Raw genomic sequence first — 19,125 nt, forward strand, 5'->3', positions numbered from 1 at the left:
TCCTAATATTCTTTTAATGTAGCTATCCAGTTTTTCCAACACCACTTATTGGAATTATCTTTTTCCCATTGTTTTCAAACCTGGTTTGTCATAGATTATTGACCATTAGTGTGTTGGTTTATTTCTGAGCTCTCTATTCTGTTCCATTGATCTGTGTTTGCTTTTATGCCAATATCATGCTGTTTTGATTAACATAGCTTTATAGTATAGTCTGAATAGGGAATGTGATACATCCAGCTATTTTTTGTCTCCAGTCAGTTTTGGCAATTAAGTCTTTTGTGGTTCCAAAAATTTTTTAGAATCATTTTGTTGTACTTTTGTGAAAGTGTCCTGGGTATTTTGATAGTGATTGCATTAAATCTATAGATTGCTTTGGATAGTATGGACATTTTAAACAACATTAATCCTTCTAATTAAGGAACACAGGATGTCTTTCCATTCCTTTTTATCATTTTCAAATTCCTTCAGAGTATAGGTCTTTCACCTTCTTGGTTAAGTTTATTCCCTGGTATTTTATCCTTTTTAGTCTGATCATAAATGGGATTGTTCCCTGAATTTCTTTTTCTGATAGTTCATTATTAGTGTATGAATTTTATTAGTGTAAAAAGCAACAGGTTTCTGCAAATTAAGCACAGAATTCTGCATATTAACATGCCACAGGCTAACTGAGTGTCTTATCTTCACACAGCCATGTACGTAGCACAGTCTATGCCCAATGAACCCCTACTCAGAGGCAAAAATGGGCAAGATCTCCAAAAGTTGCTCAGGGAAGTAGGACTGGCAGTTAAATACTAGTTGTCAAAGCTGCAGGAACACCTGGATGTGACTTCTACCCATGCCTTACAACACCTAGAAGAAAAAGACCTCCAGAAACTGAAATGCCAGGTGCCACATTCCTGGGAGAAAAGGGCCCTGGAGAAACTGCTTAACCAGTCATACTCAAATACTCTTTCAGAGTTATAGGAGCCTCATGTGGAATCAGTAAAGAAAAGGCAGAAGGCAGAATGGACACTGAAGAAATTAAGAGAGATGCTTTCAGAAGGAAGGCAGTGACAAGATGAGGCAGAAAGGAAAAAGGAAGTGGAGCTGAGGCAGACAATGGAGATCCCGAAAGAGTTTTGTCCAGTTCCTGAAAAGCCCTAAGAGAAGTCATGGAAGACACGGAGAGACAACTCAACATAAAGGGGGAACTGTCTCACAGGAAAAGTCTCACAGATAGAGAACTGGTGAGACATGCATCTGGAGGACTAGCCCTAGAGGGAATTTACAAAACCAGTGACCAAAGGTCTCTTATAAAGAAGAAAGAGGAGCTACTCTGTGTCCCCAAGGACTTTGTACTCCGTGGCCCTGAGCAGGGTACACGGATGGAAATGAAGGAATTTACATCTTCTCAAGAAGAATCCAAGTTCACTCAGATTGTAGAGAAGCTGGGCTTCAGTGTATCAGCCTTAGCAAAGTGTGGAGGTTGGGGAATTAGCCTGAAAGCTGGTATGGATCAGAGCATGCATTCAGAATCCAAGAAAACACAACAGTCACATTCTACACACTCTTATTTCTGCTCAATCAAGTTCATCTATATCCCACTGGCCTCCTTCTACTTTCCGGTTGACCAGCTCCAACTTTCCAATGCTGCTCTCGAGGAATTAAAATACATTGAAAACCTTCTGAGTCAGTCAGAAGACTCAGACGAACTATGCTTGCTGAGGCATAGGACTGAAGCCTTCTTCCAGAGGTATGGGTCTCATGCTAACCAGGGCCCTCTGCACCTGGGAGGAATCTACTGGTGGAAAGCCATTTCAGAGGGTTTCCAAAAAGAGCAGCTGGCAGAAGTGAAACAGCAAGCAGCAGAGGCCCTGAATATTTACATAAAGGGCGGTTACAGTGGCTTTGGAGTGAACATTGGTACAGGTCTGGATATGTCAGACTCACATCTGAAAAAAGCCTCTCAGAAAACAACCTTCCAAAATCTCCAAACCGAAGTTCAGTTATCTGTGGCCCAGACAGGTGGCCCACCAGAAGCAAATGGCTTTTTTGACTGGAAAGCTGGTCTAGTTGCCAATAATCAAACCTGGTGTGTCATTGACCGTGGTCTTCAGCTGGTACCTGTTTGGGACATTGTTCTGTCTAGCCACAGAAGTGATTTTAAGGATCCTCATAAATTAGCTAACTGCCTGAAAGCCCACTATACTGTTCTGAATGAACTCACTGCCCAGATCCAGGAGAGAGAATTACTGAGCATTGAGAAGGAGGCTAGGATTTTCCTAGAGGATGTGAAATCCTGGAAAGTTTTTGATCCTGAAGAACAGCTTAAAAGGCTGATAAATTTCATGCAAAGATTGAGTCAAAAAACTGGAAGTTATACCACTTGGACTAATATATGCCTAAAAGACAGGGGTCTGCAGAATTTTCTAGTAAACATGGTAAACTTTTGCAAAAAATCTTCCATTTATGGAACTACATTTATTAAATTCCAGTTGAGCCATCTTTTGGATCCTCACATCTATATAGTAACAAACTTTCCTCAGGCTCATTCCATTATGGAGTGGATATTTCAGTCAGAACCAAAGGAAGACAATGTCCAGATCACGCAATTTTCTGAGTTAATTGAAATATTTAAAAAAGCACAGAAGGGTCTTAGGGAAGTAAAGGCGAACTCTGAATCTACAGAGTTAGTAGAGGAAGCTCAAAGGAAGCTGACTTATGAGGTCAGCTTGTCTCTAGGTTGTTTCTTGAAATACCTCCGAGAAACAGGGAAGCCAGACACACACATTTTGCTACTTTTGATAGCATCTGGTGCAGGATATCATGTGGTTGACAATATATTTCAGTATCTCCTGGGGCATGATGAGTTAGACTTCCTATTGGAGAAAACGCAAACTGCACCAAATAAATACCAAGAGCTCAAAAATATTTGCAACTACAGGGCTCAGGCATTCCTGGTGCTCACAGGTCTGACAGCAACAGCGGGTATCAAAGCTGTTTCTCAGGAGGAGAAAACACAACGCTTGGCATTGATCAAACATCACATGGGACAATCTTTGACTAAAGAAGTTGTACATGTCCTCACCAACCATGGAGATCATGATTGGCAAAACCTAGACAAAGACTTGAGACTGCTCATTGATGGGAAATATGAGGATGCTGTCTCTTCATTGCAAGTGGAGGAGGTGATAAAAGAATTGCAAAGTGTCTTCCATGAAAAGAAAGAGCCCTACGAACCACATGATAATGAAAAGAAAAAGAAGGAAGTCATAGAAAATGGAGCCTTCCAAGATTTACTCCAGCGTCTAGGCCTAGAACACTACTACCCAAGAAAAATGAGCAGAGCTAACTTCCAACTGATCCACAAGACTTCTGTGTACAACACCCAGCCCTGCTCTGAAAGAGAACTTCCCTTCTATTTCCTACAGAAGCTATTGATGCTGGATTATGGGCTGAGATACCTGATCATCAAACATGAAGACTACACAGAGAACCAAGTCTATTCAAGCACCTCAAATCAAGAAAAGGAGGCTTTTGATCCATATGAAGATCTACCTGAAGAAAGTGCTCATCCTACTGAGCCTTCAGCAGCCACTAATGCCAGACCCTATGTTCACCCTATGGATGTTCAGATGGCAATTCTTCACTGTGCAGATGATTTTGCCAGACAATATATTTTGGACAAACTTTCCATTTGTCAGTTTGCCCTCCCCCTTCTCATACCTAATCCTTGCAATGCTCAAATTGAATTCTCTCTTTGGTCTCTCAGACAAATTCGAAGGAGCTGGCAGCAAGTAGGGAAATCAATAAAAGAGGAGAAGGACAATTACACGAATCAACAGATGTGTCGTGTTTCTGCCCCCATTGTGTCCTTTATTAGAGTTGGAACTGGCTTCTCTGCTTCCAAATCACAGATCATGAACTGTCTTCTCAGTGAACGCAAACATGATGTCTTTTTTCACCGACACTGCAACGGCAGCAGCAGAGACTGTCTCTTGATGGGAGGAGTGGTGGAAGTCGCCTGGTTCTGTCCTGGGGGGGAAGAGCAGGACAGATTTGACAACTGCTTGACCTTTACGAATCTTCACGGAGAAGCAAAGGAATATGAGAAGCAACTCGCCTTTTTGAAGGAAGTCTCTTCCATAATTGTGGTCCTCATGTCAACTTCTGATGACAATAAAGGAAACCGAAAAATAGTCCGTGACATGTGTCAGTCATCAAAACCTTTAATCTTCTTGCTTGATGATAAAGGGAAAATCACAGTCAATGACTCTGGCCCAAGAGTGAGAATTGGGATCAGGAACAGAAATGAGGCAGAACTAATAGGGGAGCTCACAACTACAATCAGACGTTTGCTGGAGCTCTCTAACACTGCACTCAGCTTGGAGAACTGTGCCCAAGTTGCTCGCAAGCAAGGAATGCTTATTGATGAAGACCAGAGAGATTGCAAGGAAGCCAAAGAAAAGGCAGAGGCTCTTATGACCCTATTGAGAGAAATGGAAATATCTCAGGTCAAGGAAAACTTACTACCTCTTCAGGGAAAACTGTGGCAACTTTGGTGTAAAAAGGACAAAGAACTCTATCATCTGAGAGAAAAGGGGAATCGCAGCATTGAACAACACAAAAGTGAGACTGAGACAGAAAAACAAATGATAAGACTTGAACAGTTGAGAAAAGCCTTTCCTCTCAATGCTTTAATGTGTTCTGTCCTTGAAATTCTCCAAAATCATTCAGAAACTCACACCAAACTTTACTTCCTCCAATGGCTGAATGTAGCTTTGGACAACCTGACTGCAAGACACTTGGAAAATCTAAATGAGAAGAAAAAGGCATTGGTTCAAAAAGAAAAGCAAGAGGCCCCAAAGAGTAGCTCTCTGAAAGACTGGCAAAATGAGATAGAAGCTATTTCCAGAGAGATTAATGACTGTACCTTGGGAATTGAGCACATTCTCAGAGAAGCTGGCCAGATCTATGAAGCTCTGGAAGAAGCTTCACCCATGAAAGATACCCTATTTCTCTCCCTTCCCCACATTGCTGCAGATCTGATGATATCTGGTGTTCCCATTGAGCTAATGGATGGGGATGTTTCATATGTGCCCCTGAAGTGGGTGGCAGCTGTTTTTGACAAGCTCTCTGAGAAACTTGGAAACAAGCGGCTCTTTGTTCTCTCTGTCCTTGGCCTGCAGAGTTCAGGGAAGTCCACCCTGCTGAATGCCCTTTTTGGGCTGCAGTTCACACTCAGTGCCGGGAGGTGTACCCGGGGGGCCTACATGCAGCTTCTGAAAGTGGAGGAGACATTCACAGCTGAACTTGGCTTTGACTTTGTGCTTGTTGTGGACACAGAGGGACTTCGAGCCCCAGAACTCAGCAACAAGTCCCAGAATCATGACAATGAGTTGGCAACCTTTGTCATCGGACTTGGAAACTTGACTCTGATCAATATTATGGGGGGAAATCCATCAGAAATGCAAGATATTCGACAAATAGTTATCCAAGCTTTTCTGAGAATGAAACAAGTGAAAATCTCTCCCAGTTGCCTCTTTGTCCATCAGAATGTGAGGGAAGTTACAGCTAAAGACCAAACTATGGAAGGAAGAAGGCAGCTTGAGGAGAGATTGGATGAACTAGCAGCAATAGCAGCTGCAGAAGAGCAGTGCTCCAATGTAACCTGCTTTAGTGATGTGATTAAGTTTGACGTCAATACCCACATCTACTACTTTGCTCACCTCTGGGATGGCAATCCCCCAATGGCCCCTCCCAATCCTCGCTACAGCCACAATGTTCAGGAACTAAAAAGTAGAATTCTTGTGACTGCCCAACAGGAATCTAGGGGAAGCATCATGAAGATATCAGATGTAAAATCCCGAGTTCAAGATTTGTGGAGAGCCCTACGGAATGAGAACTTTATTTTCAGTTTCAGGAACACTCAAGAAGTCATGGTCATGAGCAAACTGGAAACCATGTATAACTCCTGGACATGGGAGCTGAGGAGTGATGTGCAGAGATTACAGGACGAGCTGATTAGCCAGATTCAGAACGGAAAAATCCAGACACTTGAAACATATACCCTGGAGGCTCCAGTTACAGAGATATATGAAGCCATCAAGCAAAAACTTGAAAAATATTTTAATGAAGACCCAGATAGTGAAGTGCTGGTTCAGTGGAAAGGAAATTTTGAAAATAAACTAATAACCCTTAAACAGGCACTAATTTTAGATGGCCAGAGAAAAGCCAAAGAACTGATTAGTTTTAAAAAAAATCAGGAAAAACCGGGTAACAAAAAGTCAGGTTATGAAAAGGAATTATTGGAAAAAAGCCGGAAGTTGGCTTTATCGCTGAGTGGCACCGAATTGAGTGAGGAAGAGCTCCATGAGGAATTCAACCCACTTTGGGAAAAATGGGTCTATGATGTGTCCTCAAGTCTCCCTCTAGCTGTAGAGCCTGAAATTGAAGTGGATTATGAAAATATCCTTTTGGATTATTTCAAAAAGGAAAAAGACATAGTAAGCATACTGAAGAACTATTCTGGAGAAAAGTTTGAAATCAACTATGACAAACATGTTAAGATGAACAGGAATTTTTGGGGACTCACTACAATGACAATAGAGACCCAGGATATACACTCCATAAATATGACTACTGACTGCATTATTTCAAAAGTTAATGAAACTGTTAACAAAATATCTCAGCAAAAGCATGATTACAATCTAACTTATTTCCATGAAATCCTGAGAATAATACATGAGAAGATGAAGTCTGCACCCACTCAGAAAAGATACACATTTACAAAAAAATATGAAATAGACTTATCATTGTGTTTATTCCAAAGAGCTTCAGTGAAGTTTAAGGAGATGCACAAGGCATTCAAGAGGGCAAATGATCCTGTACACTATCTGCAAAGCAAGAAAGATGATTTCTTCATGAGCTTTAAGATCTCTTGTCAAGGAGCAACTTCAATTAAAACATTTGTTGATTTTCTGTGGAAGAAACTCACACCTGCTGTCTCCAGCACCATAAGGAAAAACACGGCCCTCAAAATTGCTGGGGACATTCGAACCACCTGCCGGGCATTCAATGAAAACAGAGCTAACCTGGAGAAACACATTCTCATCTCTCTGGCAGAAGAGGAAAATTTTGATAACTACTGCCAGTACCTTCATAATCCAGAATCATTTTTTAAGAATTACATTGAAAACCATGTTAAAAGATATTTGTCTGACACAGGAAGTAAAAAAATAAAGACTTTTCTACAAATGAGTTTACATGACATCAAAAATGCCACCCTCTCAGCTATACATGCATCTACAGCAATAGCTAAAGATAAAAGCAGCACAGTGTCTGGGTGGTTAGATTTGTTCTGTGATCACCTGGGGAGTACCTTGACTTTTCCACGAAAAGACTTGATAAGCATTGAACACCAGGAGATAAAAGATATTGAGTTTATCAAAGAGGCCATGAGTAAAGCTTTGGATCCTGAAATGAAGAAGGTAGAACAGAACTGTTTGTCTAAACTTGTAGAAGAAATCATTCCTGAAATCCAGAAAATGCTCTTTGAACATCTCTGTGGCTGCTGGAAACAGTGTCCCTTCTGTAAAGCAATTTGTACAAACACAATCCCTACCCATGAAGGAGACCACAGTGTTCCCTTCCACCGTCCAAAGGCTCTCAGTGGATGGGGGTGGTATCAAACAGACCATTTTGTCATTGAACACTGTACTAGTCTGGTAGCAAGTGACTGTGATTTTGTTTTGAATGATGGCAGGAGGATCCCATATAAGACCTATCGACAAGCAGGAGGGGAATATGCCACATGGAGCATCACCCCAGACACATCCACCCAGCCATACTGGAAATGGTTTGTCTGTCACTTCAGATCAAAGCTAGAAGAAAAACATCACAAAAGATTTATCAATAAAGGTGAAATTCCTGATGCCTGGAACAAAATCACAAAGCAGGATGTGCTTGATGACTTGAAAAAAAATTAATACTCAATGACCAGATAAGAGTTCCAGTATCTAAACAAAAAAGGCACATTACCAGAACAAGCCTAAAATACCACCCACTCAGAATGAAACCATCCTTGTATCAATTTTTTTTCAAATGAAACATCTAAAACTAAATCAATCATAACAAAAGTTAAAGATTTCTTGAGTAAGAACCTTATTTTTCTTTGCCTCAATTCCTTCTTCTTTAAAAACAGATAACATATATATGAGTACATGATGAAATCAAATAAAGTCCATTTAATATACCAACTGCATATTTTATATTATTATTCTGAATGTTTTTATTTTAAAATATGTAATGTTGGTGTTCTTTGGAAGGAATGATGCTAAAGCTGAAACTCCAATACCTTGGCCACCTCATGTGAAGAGTTGACTCATTGGAAAAGACTCTGATGCTGGGAGGGATTGGGGGCAGGAGGAGAAGGGGACCACAGAGGATGAGATGGCTAGATGGCATCACCGACTTGATGGATATGAATTTGAGTGAACTCCAGGAGTTGGTGATGGACAGAGAGGCCTGGCGTGCTGCAATTCATGGGGTCACAAAGAGTCGGACACGACTGAGCGACTGAACTGAACTGAACTGAATGTTATATAAAGCTTCAAGAAAGTCATTTTCACAGAGGGAAATTAAAATCATTGCAGGCTGCTACAAAATCTATAGAATAAGTATATGAATATTTTTATCAATATACGGTTATTCACTGGAAGTTACAAATTCTTTTCATTTCTAAGTGTATTTTTTTCACTATGAAATTGTGAGGAAGAGTTTTTAATGCTTGACTGCAAAAACATTCATAGGAAATTCAAGATATCCAATTCTCAAATATAATGCCATTTAGAGCTATTTTATTACAGGAATAAAAAATAAAAAATCAGAAACTTGGCCAGGATAGAGCCTGCATCAATTCAGGAAACAATATTAAACAAATATGAAAAATAGAAGTTAAATAACTTTTTGTAATTTAACCATTTTTCTCTTCTTCCTGGGCACTTTGGCCCTTGCCTGTGCATGTTTTCTACAAAAAGGTAAAGAAAAAATTCACAGGAGTTTAGGTATTCAAAGCCTAGAGCTCTGTACAAATCTGAGACAGATCCGTTTATGGAACAAGATTTATGACCAGGGAAAAATGGCCATTTTAATCAAGGCTGTGGGACAGGTAGGGGCTTCCCTTGTAGCTCAGTCAGTAAATAGTCTACCTGCAATGCAGGAGACCCGGGCTTGATTTCAGTGTCGAAAAGATCCCCTGGAGAAGGAAATGGCAACCCATTTCAGTATTCTTGCCTGGAAAATTCCATACACAGAGGAGCCCGATGGGCCACAGTCAATGAGGCCGCAAAGAGTTGGGCAGGACTGAGCACCAGCACGTGCTTTAAAAAAGAGGGAAATTTGCACTAAGAAGATTTTCACTTAGGTCTCTAAGTGAATGAAGTGTACTACAGACTATTACGGACTAATTATTTCTGTCATCCCTAAATCCATAGGGATTTAAGACAGACTTATATGTCTTTTCATTTGGAGGAAGTATCAACATTGAAGGCAAAAGGAGAAGAAGGCAGCAGAGGATGAGATGTTTAGATACATCACTGAGTTTGAGCAACCTCCAGGAAACAGCAGTAACAGTAGTTAACATGGAGGCTGGGGCTATCTGCTCATGATCACTAGTGTCCTCTACTCCTGAATAAGACGCTAAATTTCCCCAAGGTCCATGGGATACAGATTGGATCCTCTGCCCAACAGAGTTTCCTCACCCCTCCCACGCCCCACCCCTCCCACCACCCACTTCAGCAGAGACAACTGGAAATATACTGCCAGAAGCAGGAATGAGGGGAAAGTCAAAGAGCTTACCCTGGGATGTCAGCAAAACAGGTCAGCAAACAGTACACTATCAGATCATTAAGTGTATGGGGGCATTCTGAAGACTCCACAAAAGCATAACCACAACAAGCCCCTATTGTATATTCAACAACGAAAAGACAAATCACAAATAGCACCAGCTACCCTTCAGCTCTCATCCCTCAAACCAAATAATGAGAGTAGGAGGAGGAAAGAAAGTAAAGAAATGAGAAAAAGAAAACAGGTCATGACACACTCCCTCCAGTTCTATGAAATTGTACATCAGGCCTGAACTTGATGGAGGTGGTGAAATGTGGTCAAGGAGCCAGCTTAGGATTTAATGAGAGATGAAAGTTTTGATAGTAGATAGGACTAAACTTTTTGATGCCTAAGATTTTAGATATTCTAATACCAAAAGTGACTAGAAAAATCACTTTCCCAGGAATATTACCAGGAATGGGGGTGGGGAGAACAAAAATAATATGGTGGCAAGCAAGGGCAGAGATAAATAAAGGAATATTCCAATTATACACCACTGAGTCCAGCTCATTCAATGAACAGTTTACACACAGATGAAGAAAAATGAGGAAGAGGGGCAAGAGGAGAAATAAACTGGCAACACAGATGAGTCTCTCCTGGAAAAGGAAGGGACTGCTTCCAGGAGATGTTTTCAATTACTTCTCACTATTAACTAGTACAATATTGTGATATAATAATAAAGATATATGCAGTCTTTGTCCAGGTTTCTGGAGAAGAGCTCCTAGAATTCTTGGAACTTCGTGAGTTACATGGATGAGAGGAGCCTCTTTTGTTACTCCTAAAAAGTCCTTGTCAAGAATACTTGAGTTTATGTTAATAAGGTGACTCTGTATGAGCCCCCTAGATAGTTTCAGGATGGAGGTTACCTTCCAAAGAAACCATGTGATAAGAGGATTGGAACTTTCAGCTCCAAATCCCCTCACACCTCCAGGAGGAAAACTGGATAGAGACTGAGATAATCTGGAGTTGCCGATGATTTAATCATGCTTATGTCATAGGACCCCCATAAAACCATAAGGGAAAGGGTTTGCAGAGCTTCTAGGGTGGTGAACATCCCCACATGCAGAAAGGTGGTGTACCCCAACCTCCACAGTCACAGAAGCCTTGTGTTCAGGACACTTCCACACCTCATATTATTTGCCTCTTAATCAGGTTCTTCATGTATATATTTTCTAACATCCTTTATAAGGATACATAACTATATATCCTATATATATTTAGCTGTAAATAAGAAAAGTTCTTGATTTCCATGTGCAGTCACAGCAAATTTTCAGACTAGAAGAGTGTGTCATGGGGATCCCAAGTTTTAAGACAAGTCACATAAATTGTGGGTAACTAGGGACCCAATATTTGCAATTGCTATCTGAAGTGGGAGGGCAGTCTTGTGGGGCTGAGCCCTTAACCAGTGACGTCTGAACTAACTCCAGGTAGTTAGTGTCAGAACTGAATCAAATTGTAGGACACCCAGTTGGTATCTGCACAGAGTTAGAGAACTGTTTGGTAGGGAAAACCCACATTTTTAGTGTCAGAAGTGTTCTATGGTTTTGAATAGATCTTAGTAATTATAACTAGACTTACATTGAAGAAAGTAGGGAAAATCACTAAGCAATTCAGGTATGACCTAAACCAATTCCTTACAATTTTACAGTGAAGTGACAAATAGATTCAAGGGATTAGATTTGATACACAGAGTGCCTCAAGAACTATGGATGGAGGTTTGTAACATTGTACAGGAGGCAGTGATCAAGATCAGAGCCAAGAAAAAGAAATGCAAAAAAGCAAAATGGTCATCTAAGGAGGCCTTTCAAATAGCTGAGAAAAGAAGAGCAGCTAAAGGCAAAGGAGAAAAGGAAAGATACATCCCTCTGAAGGCAGAGTTCCAAAGAATAGCAAGGAGAGATGAGAAAGCCTTCCTAAGTGATCAGTGCAAAGAAATAGAGGAAAACAATAGAATGGGAAAGACTAGAGATCTCTTTAAGAAAACTAGAGACACCAAGGGAATATTTCATGCCAAGATGGGCACAATAAAGGACAGAAATTGTATAGACCTAACAGAAGCAGAAGATATTAAGAAGAGGTAGCAAGAATACCCAGAAGTACTATACTTAAAAGATCCTCATGACCCAGATAACCATGATGGTGTGATCACACACCTAGAACCAGACATCCTGGGGTGCTAAGTCAAGTAGACCTTAGAACAAAGCTAGTGGAGGTGACTAATTTCAGCTGAGCTATTTCAAACCCTAAAAGATGATGTTGTTAAATTGCTGCACTCATTGTGCCAGCAAACGTTGAAAACTCAGCAGTGGCCACAGGACTGGAAAAGGTCAGTTTTCACTCCAATCCCAAAGAAAAGCAATACCAAAGAATGCTCCAACTACTGCACAATAGGACTCATCTCCTTCACTAGCAAAGAAATACTCAAAATTCTCCAAGTTAGGCTTCAACAGTATGTGAACCAACAACTTCCAGATGTTCAAGAAGGATTTAGAAAAGACAGAGGAACCAGAGATCACATTGCCAACATCCGCTGGATCATAGAAAAAGCAAGGGAATTCAAGAAAAACGTTTACTTCTGCTTCATTGACTATGTTAAAGTCTTTAACTTTGTGGATCACAACAAACTGTGGAAAATTCTTAAAGAGATGGGAAAACCAAACCACCTTACCTGCCTCCTGAGAAACCTGTATGCAGGTCAGGAAGGAACAGTTAGAACAGGACATGGAACAATGGACTGGTTCAAAATTGGGAAAGGATTATGGCAAGGCTGTATACTGTCACCCTGCTTATTTAACTTTTATGCAGAGTACATCATGTGATATGCTGGGCTGGATGAAGCACAAGCTGGAATCAAGATTGCTGGGAGCAATATCAATAACCTCAGAAAAGCAGATGACACCACCTTCATGGCAGAAAGTGAAGAGGAACTAAAGATGCTCTTGATGAAAGTGAAAGAGGAGAGTGAACAAGTTGGCTTAAAACTCAACATTCAAAAAAAGGAAGATCATGGCATTTGGCCCCAGCACTTCATGGCAAATAGATGTGGAAACAATGGAAACGGTGACAGACTTTATTTTCCTGGGCTCCGAAATCACTGTGGATGGTGACTACATGAAATTAAAACATGCTGGCTGCTTGGAAGAAAAGTTATGACAAACCTAATCAGCATAAAAAAAAAAAAAGGCAGAGACACTACTTTGGCAACAAAGATCCTGTAGTCAAAGCTATGGTTTGAGAAAATGAAGTTGCTCAGTCGTGTCGGACTCTTTGTGATCCCACGGACTGTAGCTCACCAGGCTTCTCTGTCCATGGGATTTTCCAGGCAAGAGTACTGGAGTGGGTTGCCATTTCCTTCTCCATGGGGTCTTCCTGACCCTGGGATCAAACCCAGGTCTCCCGCATTGCAGTCAGACGCTTTACCCTCTGAGCCACCAGGGAAGCCTAGTTTTATGAATGTAAATGCTGAACCATAAAGAAGGCTAAGCGCCGAAGAATTGATGCTTTTGACTGTGGTGTTGGAGAAGACTCTTGAGAGTCCCTTAGACTGCAAGGAGATCAAACCAGTCAATCCTAAAGGAAATCAATCCTCAATATTCATTGGAAGGACTGATGCTGAAGCTCCATTCTTTGGCCACCTGTTATGAAGAATGGACTCATTGGAAAAGACCATGATTCTGGGAAAGATTGATGGCAGGAGGAGAAGGCAACGACAGAGGACAAGATGGCTGGATGGCATCATCAACTCAATGGACATGAGTTTGAGCAAGCTCTGGGAGATGGTGAAGGACAGCGAAGTCTGGTGTGCTGCAGTCCATGAGATTGCAGAGTCGGACACAACTGAGTGGTTGAACTACAACAACAAAATCCATTTGGGATGTCAAGAGCATTATTACCTCCATCTTATTTCTTTGCACATTTCTTTTGTAAAATATTCTAATCTCCCTCTTGACAATGAAAGACTTTCACAGACTAAGGGAAAGTGCTAATCATGCCATCTTCATCTGCATCCTCATCTCCAATTTTGTTGTGCCTGATAGCTACAAACCCTGTGCTCTTTTCCTTCACCTCTAGACTCTAAGCCTTTCACGTTTAAGGAAGTCTGAAGATTAGAGGGAAACAGACTGGTAGAAACTGCCTGGTCACAACACATCATACTGGTCTTGAATTCTCAACATCCTTATTTATTTCAAAAATCCCCTTACCATACTGAGGAATGACACTTTTGAAGCTTGATCATACATTCAGCACAATTGCAGAACACCTATTATGGACAGTGTACTCTGACATTGTACCTGTCAGAGTACACCGCCCATGAACTACCACTATTAGTTTCCTATTGCTACTGTAACAGATTACCATGGATTTGGTGACTTAAAACAACAGGTTAATTCTCTTATAGTTCTAGAGGTGATATGTCCAAAATTGGGTCTTATGGGGCTAAACACAAATTATTGGCAAAGCTGCATTCCTTTTGGAGGCTCTAAAGGAAAGTCTGTTTTCTTGCCTTTTCCAGCATCTGGAGGCTGCCCTCCTTCCTAGGTTCACAATCTCCTTCCATTTTCAAAGCTGTCAGTGACCAGTCAAGTTGTCCCCATGTAACATCACTCTACCTCTGACTCCCACACCTCCCTCTCATAAGGACCCTTCTGATTACATTTGTCACAACTGGATAACCCATAATAGTCTCCCAATCTCAATATCTTAGTCACATCTGAAAAATTCTTTTTGCCATGTAAAGCCATATATTCACAGGTTCTGGGGATTAGAAAATGGATTTTTTTTGGGGGGGGGGTCCTTTATTCATTATATCACACCTACTCATAGAATGAAAGAGAAATAACTCTTGGAGAGTCAGGAGGCTATAAAAGACGTGATTTTTTTAAACCTATTTTTAACTGAAATACAAGAGTTATACTACCAAAAGAAAAAACACAACAACAACAACACAAATTACACGTGTACAGTTCATGGAATTATTCCATAACAAACCCATCAATTTCACCACCATGGAGGAAAAGTTACAGAACATACCAGCCTCCTAGAATCACCTCCCTCACAACATGTCCTCTTCTAATAACTATACCCTCTCTAATCCAGAGGTTCAACACCATAGATGAGCTCTGTTTTTGAACAGGCAAATTGAATGATTCAGTGTAATTGTTTTGTGTCTGATTTCCATTCACTCAACAATTTTGGGGAAATTTATCTGTTACTAAATGGAGCTACAGTTGGGTTTTTTGTCATTATATAATATTCCATTATATATCACAATTCATTTATCCATTATACTACTGCAAACATTTGAATTTTCTTCAGCTTGTGTTTATTTAAATACTGCTGCTCTAAGAATTCTTGCACATGTCTTTTGTTGCATTTACTCACCCATTTCCATTAGGTATATACCAGGAGAATAATTTTGGGGTCATAGTTTATCTACATACCTGGATATCTCTTCAACTTTAGGAGAGAATACCAGCCAATTTTTAAAGTAGCTGTACAAATTTATAACATTACTAGCAATATATGAGTGTTTCTATTGCTTCTCATGTTTATTAACACTATTATCGCTCTTTTAAATTTTAGCCACTCTGGACTATGTAGTACTAATAACTCACCATAGTTTGCATTCCCCTGATTAGTGCTGAGACTGGACTTCATTCCTTGTGACTATTTGAATATTCATTTTTATAAACTTCCTGCTCAAGTCTTTCATCCATATTCATTTCATGGTGATTTTATAGTTCTTTCCATATTCTGCATGTAGGCACTTTATCAGATATATGTGTTGCATAATGACTTCTCTACCAAAAAAAGTACATAAAATTGAAATTTGAATGTCAATTGATTTCTTATGGACCCAGCTCTTATTTCCAAACTTGTAACTATCAATTCACCCAATACAGGTGCCCCCTATGTACATGAAGCAAATATTAACAGGCATAAAGGGAGAAATGAACAGTAATACAATAAAAGTACAGGAATTTAAAAGCCCACTTACATCCTTGGCCAGATGATCCAGGCAGAAAATCAATAAAGAAATATGGGCCTTAAACAATGCATTTGATCAGGTTGACTTATTAGATACACAAAAAAATATTTCATTCAAATAAAACACAATACATATTCTTTTCAAGTGCCCAAGGAACATTTTCAACAATAAATCATATGCAACTCCAAAAAACAAGTCTTAGTATAATTAAGAAAACTAAAATGATATCAAGTATCTTCTCTGACCACAACAGGATAAAATAAGAATATAACAAAAGAAAACTAGAAAAACCATAAACTTGTGGTCTAAACAATATGCTACTAAACAACAAATGGTTCCTTGAAGAAATCAAAGATAAAATTTAAAAACCAATCTCAAGACAACTGAAAATGAAAACACAATGCTCCAAAACCTATGAGGCAGAACAAAAGAAGCTCTAACAGGGAGGTGCATAGTAATATAGGCCTACATACAGAAGACAAACAAACAAAAAAGTCTCAAATAAACAAACTAACCTTATCCCTAGAGGAATGAGAATAAAAAGTACAAACAAAACCTGAAGATCATAAAAGAAAAATAATAGGCTTGGAGAAGAAATAATTGAAATAGAGACTGAAAAACAAGTGAAAAGATCAATGAAACTAAGCTAGTTCTTTGATGAGACAAAATTGAAAAATCTCTAGCGAAACACATCAAAGAGGAAAAAGAGAGACAAAATAAATGAAATCAATAAAGAAAGAGAAGCTATTAATAATTGTGGTTTTGCATTGCTCAACTTTGCTGTTTTTAGATATTGGAATACATTCTTAAATAAATGTGGTTATATTGTACATCATTTTAAAGCTCATTTCTCACTTTCTGTTATTTTGCTAATGACCTTACTTTCTATGTATTTTATATTTATTGTAGACTATGGAAATTATATTAGACAAAAAGCAAATTCTAGCAATTTTCTTGTTCAAATTCAAAATGGGTTGTAAAGCAGCAGAGACAACTTGCAACATTAACACATTTGGCCCAGGAACTGCTAACAAATGTATAGTGCAGCAGTATTTCAAAAAGTTTTCCAAAGGAGACAAGAGCCTTGAAGGTGAGGAGAGTAGTGGCTGGCCATTGGAAGTTGACAATGACCAACTGAGAGCTATCATCAAAGCTGATCCTCTTACAACTATGCAAGAAGTTGCTAAAGAACTCAATATCGACCATTCTATGGTTGACTGGCAATTGAAGCAAATTGGAAAGGTGAAAAAGCTCAATAAGTGGGTGCCTCGTAAGCTGACCAAAATCTTAAAAAATCATTGTTGTGAAGTGTCAGCTTCTCTTATTCTAAGCAATAACAACAAACCATTTCTCAGATTTTGATGTGCAATGAAAAGTGGATTTTATACAACAACCAGTGATGACCAGCTCAGTGGTCAGACTGAGAAGAAGCTCCAAAGCACTTCCCAAAGCCAAACCTGCACAAAAAAAAAGGTCATGGTCACTGTTTGGTGGTCTGCTGCTGGTCTGATCCCTGACAGCTTTCTGAATCCTAGCGAAACCATTAGTAAATCCGAGAAGTATGCTCAGCAAATTGATGAGATGCACCGAAAACTGAAAACCTCAATGCCTGCAGCCAGCATTGGCCAATAGAAAGGGCCCAGTTCTTCTCCAGACAATGCCCAACCGCATGTCGCACAGCCAACACTTCAACTGGTGAATGAATTGGACTACAAAGTTTTGCCTCATCCTCCATATGTGCTCAGTCATGTTCAACTCTTTGTAACCCCATGGACTGTAGCCCACCAGTGGGCTGTCCTTATGATTTTCCATGCAAAAATACTGAAGTGAGTTGCCATTTCCTACTCCAGGGGATCTTCCCAACCCAGGAATTGAACCTGCGTCTCTTGTGTTGGCAGGCAGATTCTTTAGCACTGCGCCAGCTAGGAAGCCCAGTATTCACCTGAACTCTTGCCAACTGACTGCCACTTCTTCAAGCATCTCAACAACTGGTTGCAGAGAAAAGACTTCCACAACCAGAAGAGACAGAAAAATCTTTCCAAGAGTTTTTCAAAACTCGAAGCACGCAGTTTTATGCCACAGGAATAAATAAACTTATTTTCCATTGGGAAAAATGTGTTGATTATAATGGGTCCTATTTTGATTAATAAAGATGTTTGAGCCTAGTTACAATGCTTTAAAATTCACAATCTGAAACCACAATTATGTTGCACCAACCTAATAATACTGGAGAGTTTCCTAAAAGACTTTATATTCCCTAAGAATTTATTTTACATATATATTTTTTCCTGTGGCTCCCACCCACATCTCCTGCATTGCAGACAAATCCTTTACAATCTGAGCCACCAGGGAAGCCCATAATATTGGAGAGTTTCCTAAAGTTATTTATATTCCCTAAAATTTTATTTTATATATATTTTTTCCCTTGTGTAAATATGACCACAATGGATAACTGGTAAGCATAATGCCTTTTGAAGAATTCCGAGGTTTTGTTATGACAGATTTTACTTTTTTCCTTAGAAAAAAGCCAGACATATTGCTTTGGCCGTTGATGGCACTGAGTTTGTAAAATTCATTTTGTCATTTAATCACATCCCACGCCTCTATGTCATCAGAGAGCACTGGGTTGAGCTTCCTGTGTTATACAGCAGCTTCTGTTTTACACATGGTGATGTACATGTATCAGTGCTACTCTCTTAATTTATCTCTCCCTGTCCTTCCCCGAATGTGTCCACAAGTCCATTCTCTACATCTGCATCTTTATTTCTATCCTGCAAATAGGTCCATCAGGAGAGTTTTCCTAAATTACATGTATATGTGTGTTACTATACTTGCTTTTCTCTTTTGAACTTACTGCAGAAGGTGTGGTACCTATATAAAATGGAACACTACTTGGCCAATTTTTTGTTTTTTAATCTGTGTACCTGCTTGTTGAAGTGATCTTCAATCCTTACTATATAGTTGTCTTTCCTGTTGGGGTTTTTCTTTTCCTATGACTCTTACTTCTTTCCCATTGAGAGAAGACCCTTCAGCATTTGTTTCAGGGTAGGTCTATTATTGTGGAATTAGTTTTGCTTGTCTAAGTTCTTTAACTCTCCTTCTATTCTAAATGACAGTCTTACTGGATAGAGTACCCTGGGTTGCAGGGTTTTCCCTTACACCACTTTGAATATATTATGCCATTTGCTTCTGGCCTGCAAAGTTTCTGCACAGAAATCAGATGGTATGCTCAACATCACTTATTATCAGAGAAATGCAAATCAAAACGACTG

General features: G+C 39.7%; 1 protein-coding gene across 1 annotated transcript in view; it reads left to right on the top strand.

Moving 5' to 3' along the window:
* Positions 1-18,018, top strand: part of LOC133226705 (interferon-induced very large GTPase 1-like) — a 119,975-nt gene extending 101,957 nt beyond the window's left edge. The window contains exon 4 of the mRNA XM_061380564.1: positions 689-18,018. Coding sequence (XP_061236548.1) covers positions 1,152-7,967 — 6,816 coding nt within the window. The 5' untranslated portion in view covers positions 689-1,151 and the 3' untranslated portion in view covers positions 7,968-18,018. The remainder of the gene's footprint in view (positions 1-688) is intronic.
* The last annotated feature ends 1,107 nt before the right edge of the window (positions 18,019-19,125 follow it).

This window comes from Bos javanicus, chromosome 15, assembly GCF_032452875.1.
Source record: "Bos javanicus breed banteng chromosome 15, ARS-OSU_banteng_1.0, whole genome shotgun sequence".
Lineage (NCBI taxonomy): Eukaryota > Metazoa > Chordata > Mammalia > Artiodactyla > Bovidae > Bos > Bos javanicus.